The sequence below is a fragment of the Octopus bimaculoides genome, chromosome 4 (assembly GCF_046866305.1).
Source record: "Octopus bimaculoides isolate indiv1 chromosome 4, ASM4686630v1, whole genome shotgun sequence".
NCBI classification, from domain to species: Eukaryota; Metazoa; Mollusca; class Cephalopoda; order Octopoda; family Octopodidae; genus Octopus; species Octopus bimaculoides.
The window spans coordinates 18,470,103-18,494,041 of NC_142931.1; the positions used below are offsets into that span (position 1 = coordinate 18,470,103).

The 23,939-nt window shown below is 35.0% G+C and overlaps 1 protein-coding gene across 50 annotated transcripts in view; it reads left to right on the forward strand.

Annotated features, from left to right (window-relative positions):
• LOC106881370 (kinesin-like protein KIF13A) overlaps positions 1 to 23,939 on the forward strand; it is a 692,738-nt gene that overhangs the window by 224,257 nt on the left and 444,542 nt on the right. For all 50 annotated transcript variants that reach the window (XM_089350407.1, XM_089350417.1, XM_089350419.1 and 47 more), the window contains one exon: positions 2,709 to 2,739. In XM_089350407.1, the coding sequence (XP_089206533.1) occupies positions 2,709 to 2,739 (31 nt within the window). The remainder of the gene's footprint in view (positions 1 to 2,708; positions 2,740 to 23,939) is intronic.

Below are 23,939 nucleotides of genomic sequence, written 5' to 3' on the forward strand. Positions count from 1 at the left end.
CATGTTTAATCAAAGGTCAAGTTATTTTCATTTTCTATGCACAACAAAAGCATTTCAAACAATGCAGTAGGAAATGAAATAATAAAATATATTAATATAAAACTGAATCTGGATTTTCATATAACAGCATCTCGTTCTTTACTAAGTCTGTGTATAACTTCGACTGTAGAATAACTGAAACTACATTTTATATATTTTAAAAGTCAGTTTTCTTCTTTATGGAAAAAATAGTTTTTACCAATTTCCTTTCTGTCTAGTAAAAAAAAAAAAAAAAAAAAAAAAAGTAATCAACTTCATATTTCAATTTTTTTCTATAACATTCTTATATATTTTGCAATTGATTTTATTTAAATTTTCTTTTTACTCTATTTAAATGCTAGTTCGAAATATATGAAATCAACATGTTTACAACTGTATTAAAAAAAAAAAAAAAAGAGTAGTCAACATGTTTTTAATGTTTTTTAATATTTTAGAGTTATTACTCTTCACCTAACTTTGGACAAAATAAAATTATTTCTCATTGTTATAACCATATTTGTTATTTACTTCCACATTTTTTAGAATATTATTTCTTCACTATATATATATAAATTTGTGCACGCACGTGTGTGTGTGTGTGTATAAAATATTTTTTAATGAATATATTTGTGAATTTTTCTCATACAAATATTCCCTACTGAGTTAGAAATTAATGGAAGGAATTTTTAATTAATTAATATTGCAGAAGCGTCACCTTTGCACACATCCAAATAGCTGCTTGACAATATATATACGTAGCAAAATTTTTTAAAATATTGTAAACATGCTTTTCTGTTTTTTCCATTCTGTCCAAATGAAATGTATTTGTAGAAACCACTGGAACAAATGATGAAGCCTTATAAATGCTTAATTCATTATCGTTAAGAACAAATTCATCTTCAAAAATATTGGGGGTTACTTTTTAAATGCTCTTTTAGATTCAACGGTTTTAAAACAGGTATTTTTTTACCATGAAGTCCTTGCCAATGTGAATGATATCTTTATGAATGAATTAACAGCTAAAATTTTCAATGTAAAGTAAAATTTGTAAAAGTTAATTTGAGTAATTTAAGGCTAATCTGGGCAAGGATTGATGTTTTTCAATTTAAAGGAAGCACATAATTAAATGATAAACATTTTATGCACAACATGGTGTGAATCAGGATTGAAATCAATTTAAATATCAGAATGCTGTGTGAAAGAAATGCTTTTCATCATCATCAAGATCATTTAAAGTCCAGCTTCCATACTGGCCTCGGTTGGACAGTTTGACAACATCTGGAGGTCTGTATTGGAGATCTCTGCCATGCGCTAACTTCCACTTCACCATGTTTTCTCAGGCTGGATGCCCTTTTTAACGTCAGCCACTTTATAGAGTGTACTGGGTAGTTTTTTAGATATTTTTTTGTGGCACCAGCAATAGTGAGAATCATTCTGTAACTTACATGACTAAGGGCCTAAAGTGACCCCTATAAGTAAGAGAGAATAGAATAGAAAGTGGGCGATGATTCTAGGTGGAGAGATTAGGGAGTTTAAGTAAAAGGAAAGAATAGGGAAGTATGGCAGGGAACAGAGGAGAGAAAAGGGATTAGTGACAGGAGTCATTGAGAAAAAAAGGAGGCATAGATTTGAAAGGTGATTGGGTAGGAGGTGTAAGGGTTATTCAACATTGTGATGAGTAAGGAAATACTGGGATTATCCAATATTATAAGTTGTATGAGGAAAAGGGAAAAGGAAAGAAAGAATAGACTAGAGTAGAGAGGAATCTGAAGAGAGGGCCATGGAAGAAAAGAAAGGTGTGCAGAATTGTGTGGTTAAGTCAGCAAAGGAAACAGGAGAAGGACTGTTGAAGAGGCAGAGAAGGTGTGTGGAGGAAAGGGCAGTGAGAGAAAAGGAAATAGGGGTGAAGGGCAAGGAGATGCTGCAGGATACGACAGAAGTAGGGGGGAAATGAAGAGCAGAGAATGAATACTGTGAAAGTACAACAAAAACATTCAAAGAATGTGTTTACATTCTTATATTTCTCTTGCAGCTAGGCTTTCTAATGTTTAAATTTCTTTCAGTCGTACAAAATCAAAATGTTACCTAGGAATGTATTGCTTTATTCATTAATGGCAGCCATTTTGTCCTGGTAGATTGAAGAGATCAGTGACCATAAAAGCCAATAAGCATTCAAGATTATATTTGCTGAGAGAGGGGGTGGGGAAGGTTAAGTGTTTAGATAAAACAAGGTATATGAAGGCTGTTTAGAAATTATTTTTATCTGTACCAGTACAGCTATAGTTTGTTCATTTTGGTCTCTGATATGCCTATACATATTTGAGAACCCATTTGATACATAGTAGCTTAGACTTCTTTAGGCTTTACTAGAATGAATCACTGCAACTTAGAACAGAAACTTAGATTCAGAACAGTTGATTTATTGCAAATATAAACGACCCCCCCCCCCCCCAAACATAATCGCCTTTTGTAATCTTACTGCTTGACTTTTACAAAATTATCTTTAAATAAATGTTTTTACTGTTCCAAAAATATAATTAATAACATTTTTGTTTAATATTAAATCTAATTGTTAAGAATAACTAGATTAGTTTTCTTTTCCATGCAGTACCTAGTTTTTCAGTTTTAATACTAATATTTCCTTTGAAAAACAAATTATTTATTACTTTTTTCTTTCTTTTCAATTGCAGCGGTGAATCTGGTGGGCGCAAAGCTCCAAAGGTAAGATACTACAATTTTAACTATTTCAGAGTAATATTTCAAGAAAATAATTATTCAGAAGTTTTTACGATAATTAATACTTACTACATAGTTGTCTCAATTTGTATATATTTCATATATCTACAAACAACTATTAAAGTAAGAATTCAAATTTTCTGAATTCACTGGAAAATCAAGTTATTTTTAGTTTCACTGAAATAAAAGTTTCTTATAGCCTGTCTACAATAATATCATGAAATAATTCTTTAAAAAAATATATTGTTTGGCTGTTTTCTATGTTATCTAATAAATCTGATGCTAAATCAACTTGTGACATGTATTTCTAAGAATAAAGAATTTGTTTATATTCTTATCTTTACTTGCAAGAATAACCCCCAAGTCATGCACAACATATTGCAATGTTATTAAAAACATTGAACTTTATATAGGGATTGTTTGTTGAACTTGGGGTGTAAGATAAGGGGCTATTCTATTTCTAATTAACAAAGCCACAGAAATGACCTAGAAAAGGGAACAGTCCATGTTGAAGTGAAGTAATCGCTCTTACTTGCAATCTCGACTCAGATTAAATATATTTTGCTATGCTGTAAAAAGGAGGAAAATCCTTTTGCTCCAGTATTAAATATATTTTAGTTGGAAAATGATCAATTTTGTGCTGGCCAAACTTGTAAAAGCTACTGCTTGTTACTTGAGACTATAATTTAGATAATCAGACTCTGACATATATTGCCCCCTTCTATTAAGCTATTAAAGCTTGTTAGTGTTTTCTCTTGAATCGGCAGAAGTCTTTTTAAAAATTCACAATAGGCTATGTATTGTTTTATTTATATGTAATGATAGACTCAAGGATGTGTTTCTTGAGTCTATCATTATCTGTAATCAGATCGTGTTGGTCATTATGTTTATCTTGACTTTCAAAGCAAAATTCCAAATTAGTTGCTTCTGTACTTTCTTTGAGAGGAATTGAAACGTATCTTGAACTATACCCGTGTTCGAATAGTATGCGTATTAACACAATTTGAATATTTGATTAACATAACTAGACCAAACAATATCTTGTAAAGGAGAAGTACTTGGATCTGTTTGCCCATAGAGTATTCTTATCATTTACTAGAAGCTCTTTAACATTTCCTGGTTGCATTATAAAGTAGTAGTTTGCCTGATTCCTAAATGTAGAGAAAATTATAGCGCTTCATCCACCTTTCTGTAAAGACAGCTTCATAACAGCAGTGCAGTTAAATAATATTCACAATTCATATTTATTGTAATTATATGAATATGTAGGTAGATATTTTCAAGTTGGATGCAAATAGATGGTATTTGAATGCAAGGCAATTAATTTGTCTTTCATATTTTCTTTTATTCAGCCTGATTAAATTCCTTCTCTTCTGTAGTGCCTTCACTTAAAAAAAAATTTTTTTTCTTTTAATTATTGTATACAAAGTTAAGCAAATTCTTGGTGATTTAGACACTTGTTACTGGAATAGCAAAAAAATATCTTTTGGCAGCTGAGAGAGGGAACTAAATTGCACAATTGATTAAAGAGAGAACCAACTGAGATCAGATGAAATTCAGATTTGTCTCGTGTCAGAGTACCACTGATGCTCTCTTCATAATGAGGTTACAAGAGAAGTTCATAAAAGTTTTTGGCAGAGTAACACTATCTTATAGCCTGGTGGTCACTAAGAAAACAGTTAAAGAATAACTGGTGAGAGTGGTGCAAGCCATGTACAGAGATACATGAAGTGCAAATAGGTATTCACCAGGGCTTAGTTCTCAGTCGCTTCTTATTTATTATAATCCTGCAGACCATAATAGTGGAGTTTAGGACTAGTTGCTTGTGGGAGCTCTTATAAACTGATGATCTAGTTCAGGAGTGGGGTGGGCAAAAATTTCCAAAGAAAAAGGTCCGAGGGCAGAGATGGATATCAATAAGTTTTACATTGTATCTTCTGCAATCCTTCAGCTTTCATTTCATATAAAAATTATTTTGATACATTCAATACGTTTTTAGTTTTCTCAGTTAGAGTGTAGTTGGATCTCAAGGTGGTGGTACAAACCTAGTAATATGTGTTCTATAGTGAAAACAAAATTTCCATTCAAATGACAATTACTGGACGATTCCTGTTCAAGTCTGACTGCTTTCACTTGTAGTAGAAATGCAAGCTATGTCACAAATAGGCCTAGGGGTATTGTTTAAATTTTTATAATTGAAGAATTTACTATATTTTGTACATACAAGTATATCAGCCTGCGGGCACAATTGCACTTGCGGGTAGGGATTTCCCCACCCCTGATCTAGTTCTTATAACAAAGTCTGTGGAAGATTTAGAGGGAAAAAATTCCAGACATAGTAACAAAACCTAAAAGCAAGATTTCTCAGAGTAAACTTGGCAAAAAGTTTTAGTCAACAAGAAAGAAGACAGGATTCTGATGGCATTAGTGAATGGAAAGAGAGTAAGTAGAAATTCCATATTGTACTGTATATTATGACAAGAGGTGTAATGGATCAAAGCAGGCTGATAGTGAATGAAAATTTCACTTGAAATAAATACACAGTAGTAGTGAACCCCTCAGAGCATTGGTTATGTGAATTGCTTGCAATGCTCCAAAAGCACTATAGAAATAGTTTATAGCTTCTGTTACCTTGGTGACCTTGTCAGCATTGGTGGATGAAATGTTACTGAAATCTTAATGGCTCAGAATGAGTGTAAGGGGGTAAAAAGACAAGGAGTTATTACCTCTGCTAACAACAAGGGGATGGGATTTTCTCCCTCTCTCTCTCACACACACACTCTCTCTCTCTCTTTCTCTCTCTCTCTCTCTCTCTCTCTCTCTCTCTCTCTCTCTCTCTCTCTCTCTGAGTGATACATTAGCATGAGCTGTGATAGTGAATGCAGATGGGGTGCAAAGGCTGGGAGACAGATTATTCGTGGGATGTGTAAATGTTAGGGTACTTTTTTTAGCATGTGGTCTTGAGTTCTGTCTCGCTACAGGACACCTTGGGTAAGTGTTTTCCATTGTAGCATCATATCAATTAATGCCTTGTGTGTGAAAATGGTAGATGGAGGCTGCACGGAAGCTTGTTACATGTGTGTTTACATTCCATGTCCTCACTTGATATGGATGTAGAAACAAACAACTACGAATGTGTGTTATCTCTGCCATTAACACTGAAATGTTTGTTATCAACTCAAATATCTTCCATAATGACATTTAGAAAGAATTGAAAGAAGATAGAAATTTAATTCTGTAGAGTGAGGTAGGTAAAATGTAAGAGATGTACTGAACTACAGTAATTAGTAACTGATGGTGGGTGGCTGGCTGCCTATTTCAACTGAAATATGAGATTTCTTGTTTGATACACATTCAAATGTCTGCCTTCTAATTATCAGTGGTTGCTTAGAGAGATGAGGTCATTCTTGACAAGTTGAATTTTACTTTGAAGTTTGTTGATTTTAGCTTTTAGGTTTTTTTTCTCCTCTATCTTTTTTTTATTATTATTTGTTTAAAAGTTTGATAAACAGTAAATTAGTAATCACTGTTCAGCAGTAGCATCAGCATCATTATTATCATAATTTTCATTATTGCCATCATCATCATCATCATTAGTTCCACAGATTATTTTCTTCTTCTCCATGTCATAGGTTGAATGAGTCAGCCATATATTGTTATTCCACCCAATTTTTTTTTTTTTTTTTTGCATTCTAAGTTGCCCTTGGTTTTGAACTTTATTCCAAATGTTTCCTCCCATGTCATTTTTTATTTATTTATTTGCCACACCCACTGCATTTTCAGCCACTCTCTAACTTAAAAGCAAAAGACACTTCTAATACCTGCTTCAACCAATCAATTGTTTGTTTGGAAATAAAGCTGTTCATTTCCAAAAGACACGAAATTTGCAGAAACATCATCTATTCCTCTAATTCTAATCCCAAATATCCCAAACTTATAATTTTCTCCCTACTAGTCCTGATTAATATCAACCTGTTTGCTATAGTGTATTCCAGTGCAGCTGTTAGTCCACAAGAGATTTTACTCTATTTCTGAAGAATATTTGCATCAGCTATGCAGTATTAAGTTCTAACTTCTTTCCAACATTCAAGGACAGACATCACAGTTTAAGGTCCCAGACCATTTCTCCATATATATCATCCTCATCATCATTTCCATTGGTTTAATATCACTTTTCCGTGCTTGCATGAGTAGGCAGAATTCACTGACGTTAGATTTTCTACAACCGGATACCCTTCCTGTCACCAACTCTCACCTGTTTCCATTTCCAAGCAAGGTAATATTTCCCTATGACTAGAATGTTTTTACCGAAGACAAGCAACAAGGAACACTGCTTGTGACATTCATTTATAATTATCACAAGGATGCAATGCTCACACACACACACACACACACACACACACACACACACACACACACACACACACACACACACACACACACACTTCCTTCATTTTCTGTCTCTCAAACCCACTCACAATGCTTTGGTCAGCCTGAAGCTATAACAGAAAACACATGCCTACGATGGGGGAACTGAGAGATTCTTTATCCAAACAAAGGACTGTTTGAATAAAGCATGTTTAGGAATTGTTGTATTGAAGTAGTAATGCAGAAGTTCTGTAATAACTAAAGAGGATCATGCTGTGCATAATCAGACATTAATGCTACCTTGCATGAATGACTGAGTATTAATAAGCTGAAAAAGCAATATCAGATATTGGCAGATGTGTGCATGAGAGAAAGAATTGCAAAGGTATGTGCATGTAATTTAAATGGATAATGCATGCTGATTGAAAAGGAGCTCGATGCAGATAGCTTTTTTCCTATATTGGATTTTCTTGCATTGCACTTGATAAATTTACCAAAGAAAAAGTCCCTAAGAAAAAGTGTAGATGTTATCTAAATTTTCAAAGAGTTTCTTTGCTAATTTTGCTCTGAAAATTATCGTAATTTTTAACGAAATCACCTGATGATAAAACTGAAAGGATGAACAGGTGTTGTAGCTAGTTACAGGAATTTTTTGTCTTCGAGGTGAGGATAAGAGTGATTGAGTCAAGTTCTAAAGTTGTATGAGATAATTTAGTTGATTTCTTTGGAGTTTGATTTCAGGTGTGAACATAAAATGGAGTGGAAGAAGTATACCTTTGTGAGTTATGTAATAGTTAAATGAATATATTTTTGATAGGGTTGATAGATACAAAAATAACTCTCCTTAAAAGATGTGTGTGTGTAGCTTTACCAAAAGATTAATGGAATGCAAAATCTGTATTAGCGTGAAAGCAGATCATTTTCAGGTACTTTAAGATTTCATGAGGTGATGCTTTTATCAAATCTTGTTACTAGGATCATGGATAAAATAATTAGCTAAAATGTTATAAAAAATCAACATAAGTAACAACGATAGATTTTTTTTTTTTTTTCCTTTTGTTCTTTTTAGGATCAGATATTGATTTATTACAGCAAAGGCATTTCTTGAAAGCAAATATAATCCTGAATTATTAAAGATAAGAAAGAACAATATCTTGGGAATTTTTGCTTACTGCAGCAACGAATACTGCCAATCTGTTTTATACATTATACATTATCAAAACTGGAGAATGAAAAATATTTTATAAGATTTCTGTCAATCTACTTTTGGCAGCTACTTTACAATTAGATTATATTCTCACTTTATATGGTTAAAGTTTCTACTTTTATTATAGTCAGCGTGTGATTATGACTATAAAAAGAAATATTCTAGTGAAAGAAATATTCAATATCCGCACATATAATTTACACCTATTTTAAACTTGGTTTTCTAATTCATCACATTTACCATTTTTTAAAAGACATTATGATCAACTTCTCTTTTGTTCTCTCAATTCTCTTTTTTCTTCTTTCTCAGCTTCTCTGATCAATTTTGTTTTTATCTGTTTCCACCATTATTTCTTTTCATTCTTCATATTTATTTCTTTTTTAGTTCTTCTCATTTGCTATTCACCCTTTTAAACAAACCGTTCCCTAAAGGTTCTAGTTTGTTATAATTTTTCTTCTTCTTCTCACTCATATCTATATGTCCAGGTGTAGCTTACATGGTCCATAGCTACAATAGTGAGAAGGGCAACCAACTGGTGGAATCATTAGCCTTTTGGATGAATTGCATAGCTGCATTTCTCCCAGTTTGTTACATTCTGAGTTCAAATTCTGCTTAAGTCAATTGTGCCTTTCATCCTTTTAGAATACATAAAATAAAGTACCGGCCAAGTATTGGGGTCGATGATATCCACTGACCTCCTCCCCTCAAAATTGCTAGCCTTGTGCCAAAATTAGAGACCATTCTTAATGCAGAGAGCCTCAAAAAGCTAATTAGAAAACATTAGTTATTGGCTAATATCAATTCTAAGCCTTTGGACAAGTATGGGAGACAACTCTGAATATGTTCTAGCATTATTGTACCTGTTCAATGAAGTATATATTTCACTGCACTTGTCAAAATAGTGACAAGTGATCCGTACAATAATTTATACTTGTAGGTATAGAAAAGTAGAAATATTCAGAGAATAAATTTGTTTTAGGTGTTAACTGTATGAAAACTTTTTCAATGCTTGTAGTGTTTGACATTATTAAGGCAGCTAACTATAAAATAATTATATGGGGATGGATAGGTGGTAGCATTATTAATCATTAGCTAATAGGATTCTGAGTCTTTCTGAATGTACAAACGGGAATATTTAGTTGATTTCTTGGCCATGTATTCTTTTATTCTTTTACTTGTTTCAGTCATTTGACTGCGGCCATGCTGGAGCGCCACCTTTAGTCGAGCAAATCGACCCCAGGACTTATTCTTTGTAAGCCTAGCACTTATTCTATCGGCCCCTTTTGCCGAACTGCTAAGTTACGGGGACCTAAACACACCAGTATCAGTTGTCAAGTGATGTTGGGGGGACAAACACAAACTCATACACACACATACATACATGTATACACACACATATGACGGGTTTCTTTCAGTTTCCATCTACCAAATCCCCTCACAAGGCTTTGGTCGGCCTGAGGCTATAGTAGAAGACACTCGCCACACAGTGGGACTGAACCTGGAACCATGTGGTTGGTAAGCAAGCTACTTACTGCGCAACCACTCCTGCGCCTGTGTTTAAAGCCTGTTACTAAAGTGAACATCATCATCACTGTTTAACATCTGCTTTCCATGTTGGCATGTGTTGGACGATTTGACTGAGGACTGGCAAACCAGATGGCTGCACCAGGCTCCAATCTGATCTGTCAGAGTTTCTACAGCTGGATGCCCTTCCTAATGCCAACCACTCCGATAATGTAGTGGGTGCTTTTACGTGCCACCGACATGAGGGCCAGTCAGGCGGTACTGGCAATGGCCAGACTCAAATGGTGTTTTTTACCTGCCACCTGCACTGGCAACAACCTTGCTCGAATATTTTTTTTTTTACGTGCCACCAGCACAAGTGCCAGTAAGGTAACACTGTAATGATCACGCTTGAATGATGCTTCTTACGTGCCACCGGCATGAGAGCTAGTCAGCTGCTCTAGCAAGGATCACACTTGGATGATGCTCTTAGCACTCTACTCGCACAGATGCCAGTCATGTGGTGCTGTCATCGAATTTGATTTTGATTTCGATTTCCTCAACAGGTCATCGCAAGCAGAGTTTAGTGCCCAATGAAGGAAAAGTACACATAAGTGGGCTTTGTACAATATTTAGATATTGTAACATTTGAAACTGCTGCTGCTGCTACTGTTTGATATTTGAACGCATATGTCTCTCTTCTGTTTTTTAAAAATCCTTTTCCCTTAGTTCTGGTTGCAGTTTAAACTTACTAAAGAGAACTATGTAGTGAGTGAGGTATACACTCAGGTATTCGTGTCCTTTGTCTGGCTTATCACCTTCAAGTTTGACCATGCTGGGCACATTTATGAATCCACTGTTGTCATCAAAGGATGGCATCTTTTTTATTCCTCCAAGCATTTTGCTCTAAGAGGCAGAATCAATTTCAATTTATTTCATAGCAGTAGTTATAATAGTAATAATAATAATAATAATGGTTTTGAATTGAGCACAGAGCCAGCAATTTTTGAGAGAGAGAACATTAGTCATTAATATTGACTCTAGTGCCTGACTTGGTGTTTTTTTTTTATCAACCCTCCAAAAGGATGAAAGGCAAAGCTGACCTTAGTGAGATTTGAACTCTAAACATAAAATTGTGGTGTGATGGGGTGGGGATTTGTAACTTTTTTTTCCAATGTTCAAGTTTGCCAGCTCACCTTCAATAATGATAATAATAACAATAGAAGAAGAGGAGGAAGAAGAAGAATTGATTTCTTTTATTGGCCACTCAGACCCAGGACATTGAGGACAATATCAATAATAATAATAATGATGATGATGATCCAATAACAGAATCATGTTTCATTAAAATTTTATAATAATTGCTACTGAAAAAAAAAAACAAAAAAACTATGAAATAGTTCAAACATAATTCTGCTATTAGAATTATAATTGCTGCTTCTACTACTACTACTACTACTACTACTACTACTAGCATGATGTTACGCTAAAAGAGATAGACATAAAAAGTAAATTAATAATTTGAATTTTTCATCTGCTTTCCATGTTGGCATGTGTTGGACGATTTGACTGAGGACTGGCAAACCAGATGGCTGCACCAGGCTCCAATCTGATCTGTCAGAGTTTCTACAGCTCCCCCATCTCTCCTTCTCTCACTGCACACACATGTGCGCGCGTGTGTGTATACAATTCATCACACACTAAAAAATGCATATACGTATGATCATACACATATTAGCATAAGCATACATAGGTGTACATTCACACAAATACAAAGGCTTCAGCCAAGGGAAACCACTATGAAAAATAATTGAACTTACCTTACATTTTTTTCTATAACCTCTGTTGTAGAAAACACAGTCCTGTCTGCGGACAAGAAGCCTGTTTCTTAGCTATATGGTTCTGGGTTTAGCACCACTGTGTTACACCAAATGTCTTCTACTATAGTCTTGTGTGTGTGTGTGTGTGTGTGTGTGTACCACTGTGTGCTTGTGCTTGTCCAAAAACCTGAATGGATGTCACTGCTAAGAGATTTTCTCTTTTGAACAAAAAGTCAAGAAATTTTATCTCACCTCCCCCATCTCTCCTTCTCTCACTGCACACACATGTGCGCGCGTGTGTGTATACAATTCATCACACACTAAAAAATGCATATACGTATGATCATACACATATTAGCATAAGCATACATAGGTGTACATTCACACAAATACAAAGACTTCAGCCAAGGGAAACCACTATGAAAAATAATTGAACTTTTGACCTTTGTTTAACCATGTCTCTTTGACAGAAATTCCCTTGGCCAAAATACTGAGCACTGAATTCTTTTACACACACATTCAGTCTTTTGTTTTCGTCATTTTTGTTTTATTTCTTTGCTTTCTTTAATATGCACACACACATAAAATACATTGTATTGAAATAAAAAAGTTTCCCCAAAATTAAGCATATACAAAGTATATAGCAACTCACACACAAACATATGCACACATATATACATTCAGTTCACCATACACTTAAACAGCCACATACATACTCTCACACACACAAATATTTTACCCAAACATACCCATAAACACTCCCAGATATGCACATACATACATGCATACATACACTAAAAATACCAGCAAGGCTGACCCAAGCAATTTTGGATGAATGGTTTTATCTTTTGGTATCTTGTATCGCTAAAGTGTAAAAGGTATGTTCTTTTATTAAGGAGCATTTTTATGTAGATTTTTTTTAAACTTCAGGGAGACCACCTTCATGAAATTTCGCAGTATAGGATGTGGCTTCCTTGAGCGTGGTGCCCCCTTGGGTGTGGAGCCTGATTGGGAGCAGTCGGTCCAGTTGGCTTAAGGCCGGCCCTGTGTCACATGGTCAACTACTTCTGTTCTGCATCTGCAACTGGTCTTTCAGTTTTCTGTATTTTCATCTCTAGATTTCTTTTCTTTTTATTTTGAAAGAAAATAACTTTTTTTTTTATAAATAATTTTCTGTGTATTTATAAATCAAATTGATAACTTCAACAACAAATACTTTTCTGACATTAATTTTAAAATGCTCTCGTTTAAATTTATCCTAAATATACTCTCCATTTTTGGTAGTTCTATCTTGGGATTAGAAATTATACTATAGAAAGCTTTGAATGTTTAATTCAAAAAATAACATGACTCTGTCTCCAGGGTAGATCTTTTAATATATTTCTCCTGTTGAAACTGTTTTCTTAATCTGTGAGGGGGGAAAAGACAATTTATCAGTAAGTTCATGTCTAATCGTATTTATGGTCGAAAATCTTCTTCCTTACATCTTAGTTATCATTAAATTATTGTAATTTGCTTTACTGAAAGGTTTTATACAAACCTATTTATTTATATTTAGCTGTAGTTTATAGAAACTAGAATAGCTTTGCATTTATATATATTGAGAAAAATGGTTGATGAAACCACTAATGCCATACAGTATTTGATGTTATAAAGTATAAAAAGCCATTTACTGATGAATCATGTCACCAATCTCGTCTGCTTGAGAATAAAAGTTTATGCTACTGAGTAGAATGTCTAGCCAACTCTCAGATATAAGAGGTGTGTGTTTGTGTGTTTCTAGAAAAATCTCTTGATGCTTTGTTGGCTGAAAGCCTACTAATGTGTTGCCAGTTTATGATTTACATTGCAGCATTCAATTCCAAGACATCATCGAACACCAGGCTATAATTCTTATCAAGTTAACTCCCATACATTTCCAGTGGTGTTTTGATCATGTTGACTTTTAATATATTAGGCTAGCTTTCTGATAGACTTGGCCTGTGTTTACTGATTAAAGAATAACTGTTGGTCGAAAGCCAGATAATTTTTCATTAGGTTGCGAATACTTGTAACTATGCCATATTTGGAAAACCCGCATCATAAAATAGATTTAACATAAAATAGAAAAAGATCCAAACACGGATCAAATATCTCTTCCTGTAGATTCCTAACAATTTAAAGTTGATTATTTTACAAAGTTAATACTTTTACATATTGTTTAATATTCATTAAAGTAAATTTTCTGTAGATGATTAATGACTTATGCAATTACAACATAATCATGTGCATTGTTGTTGCTGGTGCTTACCTTTGGTTAAGTAGACTTATGATCAAAAGCATTCCAGTTGTGACCATCTCACCTTCATTTTAGATGTAATGTAACTAGGACCATCGTATGCAATGAGTCCCTTTTTTTAAAGACAGTGAGCTATGATTTCGCAGATATTGGTTGCTATTTCTTCTATATCAACCAGGTAGAGTGAGGTCTTCATTGATTTAACCTGTATAATTATACAGTTAAGCATGGGTCAGCATTCTTAATGTAGTGAATCTAAACAAATGTTTAATCAACTGAAATTATACACTTGCAATGAGAATAAAGTCATTAATGTTAATGTTAATGACTAGTCTTCTCAATAAGAGCAAAGGGGAGAGAACTTTGAAGTATAAATTGATTAAAAACTAAATAGATACATGCAGCAGAAAGTGTGTCTGATTTTTGGTGCTGATATAGTGTAATGTCTTAATATTGTTTTGCTGAAGCAGAGTGGTGAGAGGTTTAAAAGGAATTTGTAATAAAACAGTTTCAATGTAAATGAAGTTTTGCCTACTTTTAAGATGATAGTCAAATTTATGAGAACATGTATTTGTTGAACAATTTTTTTTTATGGCACTAAGCCAATTTTCTAGAAAGTATTTATCACAAATTTGCAATTTTATAGCAATTTTGTGATAAATATTTCATTTCCTTTTTAAATTTATTTTTATTGGCTTTAGCAAAACTAAATCTGTAACTGTGGTCAATATACTATGTTAAAATTAATTATAGTCATATACTATGCTAGAGCTACAGATATCAGTTTTCTATATTTGTTCAATAATCTATGATGAAAATATTTTTTAAATAGACATAGGCATGGCTCTGTGGTAAGAAGCTTGCTTCGTAACCACATGGTTCCAGGTTCAGTCCCACTGCATGGCACTTTGGGCAAGTGTCTTCTACTACAACCTCAGGCTGACCAAAGTTTTGTGAGTAGATTTCAAAACTGAAAGAAGCCTGTTTGTGTGTGTGTAACTATGTATGTGTATCTTTGTATCTGTTTGTCCCCTGCCACTGCTTGACAACAGGTGTTGGTGTGTTTACGTTCCTCTAACCTAACAGTTCAGCAAAAGTACTCAGTTCAACTCATTTGATTAAGAATTCTTCATGGTGATGCCCCCGCATGGCCACAGTCTATTGAATGAAACATGTAAAAGATAAAAGATATTCATTTACTCTGAAAATAGCCAAAAATAGCCATATGTGTCTGTTTGTTTGTGCATGCATAGATTTGTTATGCATATGTACAGATTTGTGTGTGTGTGTGTGTGTAAGTTGATGTTTAAGTATATGTTCATGAGTGTATGTATGAGAATTCAAATTCAACCAGAAATAAATCTTTTGAAAAGTTAATGCTGATGCAAGCATTGAAGGCAATTCTTTATCAATTACAATGGTGTGAACGATTCAAGCCACACACAGATGAATTGCAAATGTAATTCCATGTTGTCTTCATCTGTAATTAAATCTCACTATACATATAACTTGTAATAAAAAATTATGTTGTACAAATACACTCTAAACGAAGACATTGAAAGTCTGTAAAAAACACAGAACGCTAGAAGAAAACACTTTATTGCCATGAATATAAGAATTTAAACACTAATTGTTCTTGGCAGCACATGTGCTTCAGTCCTGTAAAGTTTTTAGTGATTCGAGTACAAACTTTTAAACTAAATATCATGTAATATTTTATTTTTATACTTAGCTATCTCTTTGTCTTGATGTAGTGTGATAATCGTAAATGAGTATCACCACCATACAAGTGGTACTGTTTGTTTCCAATCTTCCGGGAAAACATATCTGACCATGCAGAAATATTGTGTTGCTTGGGAACAGGTGAGGGTTGGCAGCGGGAAGGATATCTGACTGTAGAAAATCTGCCTCAATAAACTCCGTCTGACCCATGAAACCATGGAAAAGTGGATGATAAAATACCGATGATGATGATGATAAAAGATTTGTAACTATAGTTACTCATTATTATAATGAAAAGCAATATTAAATGGAGATACCTCTGAAGAAAAGGAGGATATCCCTTTACCTATATTGTGCACTAAATTTATTAGAATAACAAGGGAATCGTTTGTATCCTTCAACACCATCATCATCCGCTTTCCATGCTGACATGGGTTGGACAGTTTGACTGAGGACTCGCACGCCAGGAGGCTGTACCAGACTCCAATCTGATCTGGCAAGGTTTCTACAGCTGGATGTCCTTTTTAATGCCAACCACTCCAAGAGTGTAGTAGGTGCTTTTTACATACCACTTGGACTGGGGCCAGTCAGGTGATCATGGCATCAACCATACTCAAATGGAGCTTTTTATGTGTCACCAGCACGGGAGCTAGTCAGGTGGCACTGGTGTTGGTGATGACAATGGTTTCACTTGACTCAGCAGGTGTCCTCAAGCACAGTATGCTACTCAATGATTGAAGTTTACTCATAAATGGGCCGGTTATGCAACACTGGCATAGGCCATGGTTATGGTCTCACTTGGCTTGCCGGGTCTTCTAGAGTTTATTCATTTCCAAAATAATGTCCAATAAATCTTTTAGGCTACATTTTATATTAACTATGATACTGAAGTCTGTTATTCTAAATAACTTTACTAATGTGTTGTAAAACAATCTAGATTCCAATTATTCACCTTGTGTGAGAATATGTAACCATCATCTCTATTAAAACCCCTTGCAAGATAGAAAATTTTATATAAAGGAGATGTCTTATAAATTCCAATAGCTCCACATACTTCAACCCCTTTGTGAAACACTATGAAGAAATTAAACTGTTTGTTTCCATTTTTAAAAATCCTGATTAACTTATCAAAATCTAGAAGCAATTTCCTTGTGCGCATAATGATTTTAATATCAGATTTATTTACTAGTGCTTCTCATTTTCGAATGAGATTCTTTGGAATAGTGGTTCCACAGATTAAATACAATCTACTACTATCACTAATATTCTCAAGCATCGAAAGTAGACAAAGAAATTATTCTGTGATAATAGAACACACTTATACCACTTTGTGATGCAAGAATACATAACTGTACATCCATGTGCACACACTACTGCACACACACACATGTGCGAGCACACACCCATAACTACCTTATTATGATGCACACATTAATTTATTGGATGTTCTGCTTTATAAGTGATGTCACTAACACTTAAATTTAGCTTTGAATGTATGACTTGTTGTTGTTATATGTTATATTAGTGAACAGGGATGCTGTCTTTAGATTTGGTAACAACAAGTCTCCTCAAATCTCTTACATAATACAGGATTGCATTTTTCTGCAGGTCAACAACGTGTGTCTTAACTCCAATAGCATACACTCTCTTAGGTAGAAGACTGGGTATTGTACCAAGTACACCAATTATCACAGGAATAATTGTTGTTTTAGTCTTCTGCAATCACATCATCACTCTGGCTAGGTCCTTCTATTTTCAGTTTTTTTTCTAATTTTTATCATTATTATTATTATTATTATTATTATTATTATTATTATTATTGAGTGAGAGCGTAGTGCATGCCATCAAAAGGGACGCTGGAGTAAAATGTATGAAACCCAGTTTGCCCATCACGACTACCTGTCTGATAAGGGTACACCAGGCACATGCATCACAACATGGTGATCTCATATCAAGGTAAGCAGTGCATACATATAAATGTATACATATGCACACACACAGAGTTGAAGCACTGTTTGATTTTTTTTTTTTCACTTTTCTGTACCCTTTTCAAATATAAAATACTACAATTAACTGTTCTTTTTAACAGTACGGGGGTCAGCTAGTAATAACGATAATACTGCAAAGCAGTGTAAAGTTCTAAATGTTCTTGTTGTCACTGTTAATGCTCATTAGTTTAGCTAGCTGAGCTCTTTCTTAGTTATTGCAAATGGCTTTACTATGAATGTCTTTAGAAACTTTAGATTATTCAGATGACAACTTGTAATCTGCTATAACATGAACAGAAGAGTAACATTTGAAGCATTTCATTTCAGCAGACTATTATAAATTCTAAGCTGCACCCTGCTAGCTCTCTTTGCACACTTGTGCAGCTGCCTACCTTAAAATGTCAATCATTTAGTGGAAACGAACCTATATATCAACAAGATTTATCTTCCCCAACACCACCACCACCAGCAGCCTTCTCTGCATCAAAATGAATTTGTCTGCCAACATCTAACATGAGATGAAACCGCTGAAAATACAGTGAGGTACTAAAAGAATAGCAGATATAACGATCAGGTCAGGTATCTCTCTGGTATGAACAGGGTGGAGAGAGAGAAGGAAGAAATAGCTACCAGTTTGATCTATCAGACTGAGAACCTCTCTACACTGTCACTCAACTGTACACCTGTATGACACTCACGTGCATACATGTACATACAGTTGTATGGCACAAACACACTGTATGAGATGCTAACATACACCTACAACTCTGTCACACAACATCATACAACACAAGCATTTATTGACTGTTAACCTTATTTATAAATGATATTATTAAATAATTAAAATTAATTGAATGTGTCCGTGAGAGACAACCAAAAATTGTAAATGTTCTTATTTGTCACTGTTAGTACTCATTAGTAAAGAAAGCTTCCTCTCTCTCTCTCTCTCTCTGTTGCAAACACAAGAAATGGGGCGTAAAAAGGTATCTTGAAAAAATTGTGTTGCACAGAGGGTAGTTTATTGGGTGACCAGTCACGTGAAGTGAGCTTTAAAATTGGAGATGGGGGGAATGAAATCTTAATATTTTCTGTCACTTTCTCACATTAATATGAAAATTCAGGATTAATGTAAGTTTATATAGCAATTAATGACATAATTAATTACATAAGAGTTATGTAATTAACTTCATTATCTTACAGCTGTTTCTGCAGTACAAAACTGCACTTAGAGCTGAATGCTTGTGCAACATCCTATAACTTCTGGTTCTGAGGAAGCAATAAGATGTTGCACAAGCACTCAGTTTTCAATGCACAGCATAGCAGAAATAACTGTAAGTTAATGAAAGTGATTACATTACTCCTGTTCTTTTGCTGTTCATTAATTGATATTCTGCTCTGTACTTGCTTAATGCTTTACTGTAAAGCATAAGTAAATTTAGTTTCTAAAAACTGGTTATTAGTATCACTATACCTAAGTGAAATCATTGTATATACTTGTGAATTTTTGCAGAGAAAAGGTTACTAGTGACATCAGAGTCACTATCAGCATTACTAAATATATACTCTACTAAAAAGTATTGAGCAGTTGTTCAGTTTAATGTTCAGTGTGTGTGTATATGAGAAGTTTCTTTCTGCTTCTGTCTGCTGAATTCACTTGCAGAGTCTTGGTTAGCTCAAGGCTATAGTGAAAAATACTTGCTCAAGGTGCTGCACAGTGGGACTGAATCCAGAACCATGTGGTTGGGAAGCAAATTTGTTTTATTGTATGTTATAGTAGGCTTTAAAATGCATGCATATATATATATATATATATATATGTATGTATACATATATATGTATGTATGTATACATATATATGTATGTATGTATACATATATATGTATGTATGTATACATATATATGTATGTATGTCATCATCATCGTTTAACGTCCGCTTTCCATGCTAGCATGGGTTGAACGATTTGACTGAGGACTGGTGAAACCGGATGGCAACACCAGGCTCCAATCTATGCATGTATACATATATATGTATATATATATGCATACATATGTATATATATATATATATATATGCATACATATATATGTATACATGTGTGTGTGTGTATACATATGTATGCATATGTATATATATATACATATATGTATATGTGTGTGTGTGTGTATATATGTGTATTTATATATATGTGTGTGTATATACAAGTATATATATATATGTGTATATATATGTCATCATCATCATCATCATCATCATCATCGTTTAACGTCTGCTTTCCATGCTAGCATGGGTTGGACGATTTGACTGAGGGCTGGTGAAACCAGATGGCAACACCAGGCTCCAATCTAATTTGGCAGAGTTTCTACAGCTGGATGCCCTTCCTAACGCCAACCACTCAGAGAGTGTAGTGGGTGCTTTTACGTGTCACCCGCACGAAAACGGCCACGCTCGAAATGGTGTCTTTTATGTGCCACCCGCACAAGCCAGTCCAGGGGCACTGGCAACGATCTCGCTCGAAAATCCTACGGGAGCCAGTCAGACGGTACTGGCAACGGCCACGCTCAAAATGGTGCATCTCATGTGCCACCCGCACAAGAGCCAGTCCAGGGGCACTGGCAACGATCTTACTTGGCTTGCCGGGTCTTCTCACGCACAGCACATTTCCAAAGGTCTCGGTCAGTAGTCATCGCCTCAGTGAGGCCCAATGTACGAAGGTCTTGCCTCACCACCTCAGCCCAGGTCTTCCTGGGCCTACCTCTTCCACGGGTTCCCTCAACTGTTAGGGTGTGGCACTTTTTCACGCAGCTATCCTCATCCATTCTCACCACATGTCCATACCAGCGCAATCGTCTCTCTTGCACACCACAACTGATGCTTCTAATGTTCAGCTTTTCTCTCAAGATAATTACACTCTGACGGGTATTCACATTGACATTACACATCCAACGGAGCATACTGGCTTCATTCCTTGCGAGCTTACGTATGTCCTCAGCAGTTACAGCCCATGTTTCACTGCCATGTAGCATGGCTGTTCGTACGCATGCGTCATACAGTCTGCCTTTTACTCTGAGTGAGAGTCCCTTTGTCGCCAGCAGGGGTAAGAGCTCTCTAAACTTTGCCCAGGCTATTCTTATTCTAGCAGCTACACTTTCAGCGCACCCACCCCCACTACTAACTTGGTCGCCCAGATAGCGGAAGCTATCGACTACCTCTAGTTTTTCACCCTGGAATGAGATAGAAGTTGTTTCCTGTTTGTTTACAGTCTTTATTGCACCTGAACATCTGCCACAAACAAAAACTAACTTGCTAGTTAACCTGCCTTTGATGTTGCTGCACCTCTTATGTGTCCATAGCTTGCACCGGGTACATCTTATAGAGTTACTACCTACTCCTTTTCTACATACTGAGCAGGGCCATCTACCTGAAGGGGTTTGTGTTTTATCTACCTTCCTACTTATTAGGATTTTGGTTTTAGCTAGGTTGACTCTAAGGCCCTTCAATTCTCGACCTTGCTTCCACACCTGAAACTTCTCCTCTAGTTCTGATAGTGACTCCGCAATTAGGGCAAGGTCATCAGCATAGAGGAGCTCCCAGGGGCAGCCTGTCTTTAACTCCTCTGTGATTGCCTGGAGGATTATGATAAATAAGAGGGGGCTGAGGACGGAACCTTGGTGGACCCCTACCTCTACCCGGAATTCATTGCTGTACTCATTTCCAACCCTCACCTTACTGGCAGCATCTCTGTACATGGCTCGCACAGCTCTCATATATGTATATATATATAAATTAATAAAAACAGTTGCTTGCAATGTTATACCATAAAAGAAAATTATAGTCATTAAGGAAACTTGATCAAGGGTGTGAATAACACCTACATTGCTAGAAATAGGAGCTAAAATGCTCCAATGCTGTTACAAAGCACATAATGGGTATATGTTATGTACTTTGTAACTGCATTGGAACATTTTAGCTCCTATTTCTTGCAATGTAGGTGTTATTCACACCCTTTGTCAAGATTAGCTGACGACTATATATATTTCTTGGGACTGATATACGTTGTCAGTTTTTTGCCAGGTAGGTAAATCTAATAACACAATTTAATCCTCATGTTCTTCAGTATATGAATGTATTCTGTGAATCAACACCTTCACATCACAATCATCATAATACTAGTTGTAACTAATATCCATGTTGTCATTTTTGAGATGATCTAATGTTGAACGCTGAGAGGAAATGTTCAGTCTTCCATCCCTGACAAGTTATACTTACCAGTTGTCTGTACAGTCTGGCATGTTTTGGTTTGTTATAAGAGGTGAAACACAGTTGTGACTGTTCCTATACATTCTGACATGCTTTGGTCACTGGTGTGAATTGCTATGTAGCTGTCAAAGTATATCTGTCATGATGTTTGCCTGGTTTGTATGATTACAGTCTCAGGTGATAGCTGAATCAGACATGTACAAGGAGAATTGTATCAGTATGTTTATGGTAGATTTGATTCCTTGGGAGTCACTCATCGTCGTTGTGAATCTAACTATTTCCTAGTTTCAGAGATTTGATTATCTGTACTTATTGATGTTTTGACAGTTGTTGCCATTCTCTTAGACATCCCTTAACATGGTAATCATTCTTAGTTGTCTTGACTGGTTCATGTGTATTAAAAAGTTCTATTTTATGAATTGAAGCAGAAAACTACTGGAACAATAAGAATGGAAAATGTCAGGCTGGTGAGGCATGTCAAAATTTCAAGCACTTAAAATCTGAAATTATTTACTGTTTACAAAAATAATTAACTTTCCTCTCTTGCTACAATATTCTATAATGACTTATTTCAGGGAATCTGTTTCTAATGTTTAGAGAACAGTAATTAATAATTAATAAAAGAAAGCTGATTCCGTTAATGAAATACGACAGTTTTGTTTGTCTGCTTTTAAGTCCATTTAATGAACCTCAATAACAAACTAGTTAAAACATTTAAGTTTCAGTTGAAGAATTAGTAATCAAAAAATTGTGACTGGGATAAATTAGCAAATGATGTGATCAATATTTTTTTTCTAGCAATGATTCCGCTTAGAAGTTATGACTATGTTTCATATATTGATGTCACTAAGGCAGTGAGCTGGCAGAGACGTTGGCACACCAGGCGAAATGCTTAGCAGTATTTCGTCTGTCTTTACATTCTGGGTTCAAATTCCACCAAGGTCAACTTTGCTTTTCTCCTTTTGTGGTGGTGGTGGTGGGGGTGGGGGTAATGTACAACATGGAAACATTAATATTGATCAGTGCACTAGGTTTAAATTCTGTTAGGGACAGTTTTGACCCATAAGGGAATTGTTAGTAAAGACACAGCTGTCAATTCAAGTGTTTTGTTAAAATATAATTCCTCATGAATTAAAACAATAATTGGTTTCAGAATTTGGCACAAGGCCAGCAGACTTAGGGGTTGAGGTTAGTCAATTACATCAACCCCAGTATTGAAATGATGAAAGGCAAAGTTGACCTCAGCGGAATTGAAACTCAGAACATAAAGACCGACAAAATATTGTTAAACATTTTGCCAGGCATGCTAACAATTCTGTTAGCTCACCACCTTAAAACAGTAATTAAGGATATATTTCCTTCTGAAAACGAACTTCAAGAGAATCTAAATCTTCTCTAAGTTCCTTTGTTTAATAAAAGACTTGCCCAATGATATGGCAATGACAACACAAGTAATACATAATGGCTATTGCCTTCCTGTAATTAAGCTAACCATTTGTTAATGACAGAAATTATTATAACACTTTATTAGCTTGTAAATGGCTCTTATTTTCTTCGCAACAGATTTTACCAATAGATATGAATCTTTCATTTAAAACGGTTGTTTTACAACTTTCTTTTGTCCTACACCTCACTTCACCCATCCATCCCAAAAAAGTCTACCTCACTATCAACGGATAAAATCAGTACATGGCACGCATGTATGAGTGTGTGTGTGTGTGTGTACAAAACAAATTTTAATTAAAGCTATTGCAATTTGAATTCATTTCTTACTTATCTATGCTTTGCTCTGAAGTTACCCAGGCCCTACGAAAATATTGCCAAACCCCACCAGTGGAGCATATGCCCAACTCCCTAAATTTAAATGTTGATGTCCAGAGAAGCCCTGTAGTTGTTACATATAAATTTTTCCAGTCAAGTATACATGCTTACACAACTACAATCTATTGTACCTCTAAATATTCACATGGAAGTCAGCAGACCTGATCACAGAGGGGAGCTAAATGTTGATGCAGACTCTTGTAATAGCTGACTCGACTCT